The sequence below is a fragment of the Alosa pseudoharengus genome, unplaced genomic scaffold (assembly GCF_046254945.1).
Source record: "Alosa pseudoharengus isolate Yale_2024_CS ecotype anadromous, Long Island Sound unplaced genomic scaffold, YU_APseudo_1.1 YU_APseudo_1.1_scf_3, whole genome shotgun sequence".
NCBI lineage: Eukaryota > Metazoa > Chordata > Actinopteri > Clupeiformes > Clupeidae > Alosa > Alosa pseudoharengus.
This window is the reverse complement of record NW_027468718.1, coordinates 30,439,921-30,447,517: the sequence shown is the minus strand read 5'-3', so window position 1 is coordinate 30,447,517 and position 7,597 is coordinate 30,439,921. Positions and strand designations below refer to the sequence as shown.

Here is a 7,597-nt window from a genome sequence, read left to right as displayed (position 1 = left end):
TTCATTGCCATATTTGATTGGCTGTCATGGGCCAATAAAGTGGAATTTGAAAAATCTGACAAGTATCGTTTGTGCAGCTCGGTCTGATGGTAAACTTCGCCAAGTTTCGTGAAAATTGGATGAAATTTGTGACCGCTGAAACTTTTCGTAGAGTTTGGACTAAATCCAATATGGTGGAGGTCCAATATGGCGGAAAGTGACGTAATAGGGGTCAGTGAACTCTGGTCGGTCCAGTGATTCCAACAGCGTTTTATTTGTGAAAATTGGTCACACCGTTCAATGGTCACATGTATGAATGCAATCTAGTTTCGACCCATTGGTGGCGCTAGAGTGTTGGGCATAGAGTTCTATAAATTGGTGAGAGTGATCATGGGACAGTGCTGAATCAGTGTGCCGAATTAGAGGGTGACAAGGGAATCAATTTTCACTCCCGTCCCATCCCGAGCCCGCACAAATACTCCCGTCATATCCCGATCACGTGACAGCCCCCCCAAAAAAATTCTGTCCCGCAAAATCCCGAGAGAAAGACTCCCGAATCCCGTCCCGCTCCATATGTTGATGTCTAAAGTTATCCGACTGTTAGGCTACCCAGTAGTGTGCGGTGACCATACATTTTGGTAGGGCAAAAAGCCTTGTCTAACTTTTCTTTAATAGCCGATCATTTTGGGATACATTAAAATTAGGGTTACATATTTTACAGGACTTTGTGCAGGCTATGCTTAAATCATTTCATAGTCAGAATTGTAGATCTCATCCCATCAGTTAAGTTTGCACTGTTCTCATCACGTTAAACCAGCGAAGCATATGGGTAAACAAAACTATTTTTTGTGTTCCTCCAGGGTTATGCGATAAATATATTGAGGAGTGCGATCGTCGAGGTTCCATGCCCCAACATTGCATGACACATTAAACTCAACGAGAATCGCTTTCCCGGACAGCTCGTGCAATTGAATAGAGCTGTCCTTTGCTGACACTTTCGCCTGTAACTGTTTCTTTGCATCCATTTTGCCTTAGGACCTAGTCGCTGAAGCTGATTGATTGTGAACAGGGCAGCTGCTTTGTCTTGCTCTGATAGGCTACCAATCAACAAACGTATTGTGGGTTGTAATTGGTTCTCTTTTCTAAAACGAAATGCCTCACGTCTTTGGGCACACTCACTGCATTGCAGTGTCATTTTTTTAAGTTAATCTATGGCTTCCCGCCAGCTCCCGTTTATTATTTCCTGTCCCGTCCCAATCACGTTACCAACAGTGAAATTTACTCGAAAAATTGTCACCCTCTATGCCGAATTTCATAACTTTAGACCCAGCGGTTCAATTTTCGTCCAGATTTTGACCTTTTGGTGGCGCTAGACGGCTGGGTTTAGAGATCCGTAAATTCGTATGAGTGGTCAGTGGAGTGTCCCGAAACTTTCTGCCAAATTTCAGCACTTTTTAGCCAGGCGTTCTATGGGCTGCCATAGACTCCAATGGCGGAAGTATAATAGGAAAAGCTAGTAACTCAATGGGAGCCTTCGCAGCTTCGCTGCTAGGCCCCCAATAATAGGAAACGCTAGTAACTCAATGGGTGCCTTCGCAGCTTCGCTGCTTGGCCCCCAATAATAGGAAAAGCTAGTAACTCAATGGGTGCCTTTTTCAAATGAAAAGGCAGCTAAATAATTGATAGCTGTGACAAAAAAAATCCGTCATGAAGAGAATAATGGTCATGAAAGGTCCTCAGATTTAGAGAAGTTCACTGGAGATTATTTAGTCAACAATACAACATACATAGTAGGGGTGTCACGATTCTCCAAATCCTCGATTTGATTTAATTTTTGATTTTAAAGTCACAATTTCGATTTTCAATCTTTTTAAATTATTTAGTTATTTGTTAATATTTTTTATTTAATTAATGCACTGTAACAAGATTCTGTGGTTTTCACAGCATCACTACTGTATCGTAACACCTCCATTTATCACCCATTTCGTCCGAAAATTCTAAAACAACAATGTTTTTTAATACTTCAAAATAACATTTGATAAATGAACCTTACATTTTTCAGTAGCCATAGGTGTGTAGAACAAAATCTGGTTTGGTTCTTACCAGGGCTTTTACTGCCTAAAATTGTTTACTGCGCCCGGAGGTTAGTGCTGGCCTGGTGGGTCGTCTACTTTCACCCTTTCAACGGCACATGAAAGGTTAGACTGAGAATTCTCGTCGCTACCTCAAAATGTACAAAGCGGATTTGTACACGCAGCCTTACAAGACTGTTTATAGCTCTTCGAGTCACGGTAATACGTAATTTTTGGTACATAGCTAATTTAGATACACTTATGGTGTGGGTGCTTGCGTTTCTTTAGGAATCCGCCATCTTGGTTTGTATAGAAATGAATAGTAAGTGACACATACACGTAAGACGACAGAAACACAGGGCTGGTGGTAATAGGGGGCGATCCGATATATGTAAGAAATATTTATTGTAATTGTGAATAGAGTATGTTGCTGTAGTTTCGCTATGGATTATGGTCAAAATGCCTTTCTTATGATGACAAATTTTTTGTCTTTGGTTATTTCCAGTAATGTTTTTGGGTTTTTTTAATTTTGAAACCACATTTTTTTTTTCATACCGTTCCTTCTGCGGGCTACTAAACAGAACAGACAAAAACATAAATGTGAGCATAGCGAAATGGTATAACACCGAATGATAATTTGATTGTCATAGCACACTCCAAGGTTAGTGTTTATGCCTTAAAGTATTTTTGGACTCTTTCTAGAACGTCACTTGCAAAGCTGAGTAACCTAGTGTAAGTTAGTGTTAACTGATGTGAATGAATGAACCTCAAAATATTTCCACAACCATGATTTCAAAGAAGCAGGAAGGGGTTCGAGTTCGGTTGATGTGTTTTTTAAGTGGCTGCAGCTTAAAATCTGAGATCACGTTGACATGCCACACTTCCACACGAATTGGTGTTTTTTTCCCCTTCTTGCCATGCATGCTGGACGTGACATTGGGAGTGTGGCTGCATCGTCGATTCTACAATTGATTTCGAGATTGTGTTCAAAAGTTCGAGATTGTGACGTCATTTTGATCGATTTTTTACTTAAATCCGAGATTGTGACTGCTAATACACAGACCTTCAGGCCTGTTGAAAAGATTGTGATGAGTTAAACTGGAGAAGGTTGTTTAAATAAAATCCATTAGTAAAATAATGGCCACCACAGTCGTGATGGGCATGTGTGTGCCAAATCCAGACTTACAACAAAAATCTGCAATTGTATCAATTAATAATGGTAATGATATAACTTACATGGGGCACTAATCTAAATGTCGGGCAAAGTGCAAAGTCCAAAGCTAATTTAATAATGAGGAAATATTTATTTGTTTATTTATTCAAATGCCCCAAGCAAGATCCTAAGCACAAACATCAGTGGGTCAACTCAACGCTCCCACACGGCACATGACAACTCTGGGGCCGATGTGCAAAGATAGAGTTTTTTTTTCGGAAACCTATGTCGCTAACAAGCGTAGTCTGAAAATACAGAGAAAAGCACAGTTCTTATAAAGCATGTCAAAACTTACATCTCCATCGGTGGTATGACAATTATTCAATGATCACATCACCCAACTTGTCATCAATCAGAAGGTTAAGGTCGACAACAGTTAATAAAATAAAAAGAGTCACAAAACAAGCTACTATCATTAGTAATAAATAATTAATGCACCTCAAACAGGTCCGTTGTGTAGTCTTATGGCGGCCGGAACAAATGACCTCCTGAACCTCTCAGTCCTGCAGCTCATGGAGAGGAGCTGGTCACTGCGGCTGCTTTGCTGGGCAACCACAGTGTCATGCAGCGGGTGGCTCCTCTTACTGAGGATGGATTTCATCATGCTCCTCATTCTTTCCTCCACCAAATATCCTACAGAGTCCACCCTACTCCCCAACACTGACACACATTTCCTGACCAGTTTGTCAAGTCGGTTAGCCTCCCTGGATGTCATACAGCTGCCCCAGCACACCACAGCAAAGAACACTGCACTAGCCACAACCGACTGATAGAAAAGGTACAGCATCTCATTACAGACTTGGAAGGATTTTAGCTTCCTGAGAAAAAAGAGCCTGCTCTGACCTTTCCTGTATGCTGCATTTACATGCACTGACCAGTCCAGTTTATGGTCCAGGTGGACTCCCAGATATTTGTACGTCTGGACCACCTCAATGCCCTCCTCCTCAATTACCACAGGTAAATGATGTGTCTTATGCCTCCCAAAGTCCACTATCATCTCCTTTTCATTGTTAAAATCCAGTGCTAAGGTTATGGGTAGTCAGATGTCAGCTGTGAAAGCATTCCTGAGAAATATCAGTCAATTTCTAACGGACAATAGACTCAAGTTTACTCAGTTTACATTCTATTGGTTTCTATGGACAGTATGATGTTTTCTCCAAGGATGTCCAAATATTTGAATGACTATACCTACCCCTTTATATGCAGCTGATTATCAATGCCAAAGGAAGCAAAACAGGCCTAGAGCATCACCTGGCCATGCTTCACTTTAAACATGGTGCACCTTTCAGGATATTCTTCATTCTTCCTCATCCAAGGTTAAGTATGATTTTCGAATATCTGTACTTTATTTGACTATTAATATTTTTGGAAACTTGTGACTTTTACTCCATTACATTTAAAAGGCAAATACTGTACTTTTGACTACACAACATTTGAAATATGAGCATGATGTACCTGTTACTTTTAAGCACATTTCAAGTGATTCTTTAAATACAATAATGCAATAGACCATATTGAAGTTAATTTTTTTAATAGTTCAATTTGAACTTGGCTGTGGTAATGATAGTGAGAGCAGATTCTTCATCAGAATATCCTCCATGATCATGGTGAATTTGGAATTAAATTAGACAATCACTTGACTTTCACCACATAGCTAGATCTTTACATCATTAAATGGTAAAAAAAACTTCTCATAATTGAGTTATCCTGTTTTGTATTCGAAGATGAACTTGTTTTAGATTTTTGAACAGAGAATGAATAACAATTTAAAATGAATTGTTACATCCTTTTTAACAGTTGCAAATGTGTGAAAGTAGGCAAAATGTTGATGCTGGATGCAAGGAACTAAAGGTCTGTTTTAGTCCATGCAAGGAACTAATGTTCTGTTTAAGTTCTTGTGACCAACCAACGGATGTACATCCTATTGTTGACAAAATAAACATTACATTACAACACATTACAAAGGACAAATACTTATGTACTTATGACAAATACTTATGTACTTATGTGACATAGTAATTTTCACTTGTATTTAGAGTAATATTTGACAAGGTGTATCTATACTTTGACTTAGTTTTTTTTTTTTTTAAAGAATTGTGTCTTTTGTCCACCTTTGATGGTGACATGCAAGAGAGGAACCTTTTAGTAGATTGAGGGGGTCAAATTCAGATGTACCTGTTAAAATATACACTAAGTGAATATTTATGTTTCATACTTTCAGTCTAAGCTTGACAATTTCTATTTTATCCACTGAGTTGTAAATCAGGACCTTATGAAGATTTTCCTCCATCATAAGGCTATTAATACAAAATGGCTATCAATATATAAACACGTTTTCAATGTATCAAGGTGTCATTGTGGTATTTTTTTCAGTCCCAAATATGCCCTTTCTGAGATTTAGCAAATCTACTAATCTCTAAAAAGAAAAAAAAGTCTGAAAAATCCTCTTTTTAAAAAAAATAAATAAATAGGAATTTTAAGTTTAAATTGTATTTAAGTTAAAACACTTGTGCATGTAGGTTGAAACTGTATATTTTGTTGCGGTTCAAGAAAGATTAAAGTAGATACTAAAATTTGCTTTCAGGGCACAGAATTTTCTATGCTTTCAGGCAATGCAGAGAACAATATGTAAATGGATCATCTAGTCACTAACATCAAATAATAACCCTTTACAGTATAGTGCGCTCTGACAAAGAACACGCCCCTCTGATACTGTATGCTGTTGAGTCAGGGCTTTAGTACAATGGTGCCACAGATGGTTTGGGTTCTTAGTTGGGTATAAAAGTGGCAGCTGGTGTTACAGGTTTCACTGCAGGTGTGCGACAGGACTTAAAACATCATCATGGGAAGGGTATGGGATGGAATCATTACTGTATTTTCACATCATCAGCCATGTATCTCACTGATCGATCGAGATAGTGTCGTGTAATCTTGTTGTGGTATTTTAAAGTGGGAAACATCACTCTCTGTAGCAATTTCAGTATTTCACAGTGTGGATTCAATTAACTGGAATTTACTTTGTTATCTGTATTTTCAGATCGTGTTCTACGAGGAGAGGAACTTCCAGGGCCGCTCCTATGAGTGCATGAACGACTGCTCTGACATGTCCTCCTACCTCAGTCGCTGCAATTCCATCAGGGTGGAGAGCGGCTGCTTCATGATCTACGACCGTCCCAACTTCATGGGCAACCAGTTCTTCATGAGGAGGGGCGAGTATCCCGACAATCAGAGGCTGATGGGTATGGGAATGATGAGTGACTTCATCCGCTCCTGCCGAATGATTCCCCAAGTGAGTATATTGTACTAAGAGGAGGGCACTCCTAGCTTCACAAAGGTCTCTAGAATAAATCTAAACCAACACATACAACTCTGAATGCACACTGGATATATTGTTCACAGTCATTATAGTTCAGCCTTCCAGAAACAAACATGCTTTGTCATCTTGAGCGTGTCAAAACTGTCATGGGATGATACTCTGAATAACTGAATAGGATATTTTCTGGTCTCTCTCAAAACAGCATAGAGGACAGTTCAGAATGAGAATCTACGAGAGGGAGAACTTCGGTGGTCAGATGTCTGAGCTGATGGAGGATTGTGACTCCATCATGGACCGCTTCCGCATGTCTGACTGCCAGTCCTGCAATGTTATGGATGGCCACTGGCTCATGTATGAGCAGCCCCACTTCAGAGGCAGAATGATGTACATGATGCCTGGAGAGCACAGAAGCTTCAGGGACATGGGCTCTAGCATGAGAATCAGCTCCATCAGACGTATCATGGATTCTTGTTAAACTGAATATCAGATGTTTATCTACCTGAGCCGTTTGTACAAAATAAACTGTTCAAAAAACTAATGGTGAAGACAGTGTTTCTATGTTAAATTCATATTATCGGCATATATCCCAGCATTTTTTAGAACCAGATCTACATGGTGCAAGTAATTATTTCAGATATACAAAAGGTACACGTTATTAATTCATACCCCAATGCAACCAAGACTTATGAGCTTCATTTCGATAAAAACCCACAAGCGCCGTAGCATAAGAAATGCAGTCCATCCAGATGCATCTAATTGTACCTATCCTATATAGCAGGGGTCTCAAACTCCCGGCCCAATTCCGGCCCGCGACGTATGTCAAAATAATAATGTAATCCGGCCCTTGAGGCTATTTTTAATTGCGACAAACAACGATACTGATTAAAAGACGATAGATCCAAGTACGGTGACAAATCTCATTTGTAGGCTACTCTCCTCCACTATTTGCTAGACATGCGCTTGATTCAAACCCAAAATTGCTGCACAAAGTTTTCAGGAAATACTTGTAGGCTATTA

General features: G+C 39.5%; 1 protein-coding gene across 2 annotated transcripts; it reads left to right on the top strand.

Annotated features, from left to right (window-relative positions):
- Positions 1-3,304: 3,304 nt before the first annotated feature.
- LOC143100621 (gamma-crystallin M3-like) lies at positions 3,305-7,055 on the top strand. Of its 2 annotated transcripts, none has more exons than XM_076263997.1 (3): positions 3,305-3,316; positions 6,302-6,553; positions 6,783-7,055. In XM_076263997.1, the coding sequence occupies exons 1-3, from the start codon at positions 3,305-3,307 to the stop codon at positions 7,053-7,055; spliced, it is 537 nt and encodes a 178-aa protein (XP_076120112.1). The 2 variants fall into 2 exon arrangements, with proteins under 2 accessions (XP_076120112.1, XP_076120110.1); XM_076263995.1 differs by lacking the exon at positions 3,305-3,316 and adding an exon at positions 6,088-6,115.
- Positions 7,056-7,597: the final 542 nt, after the last annotated feature.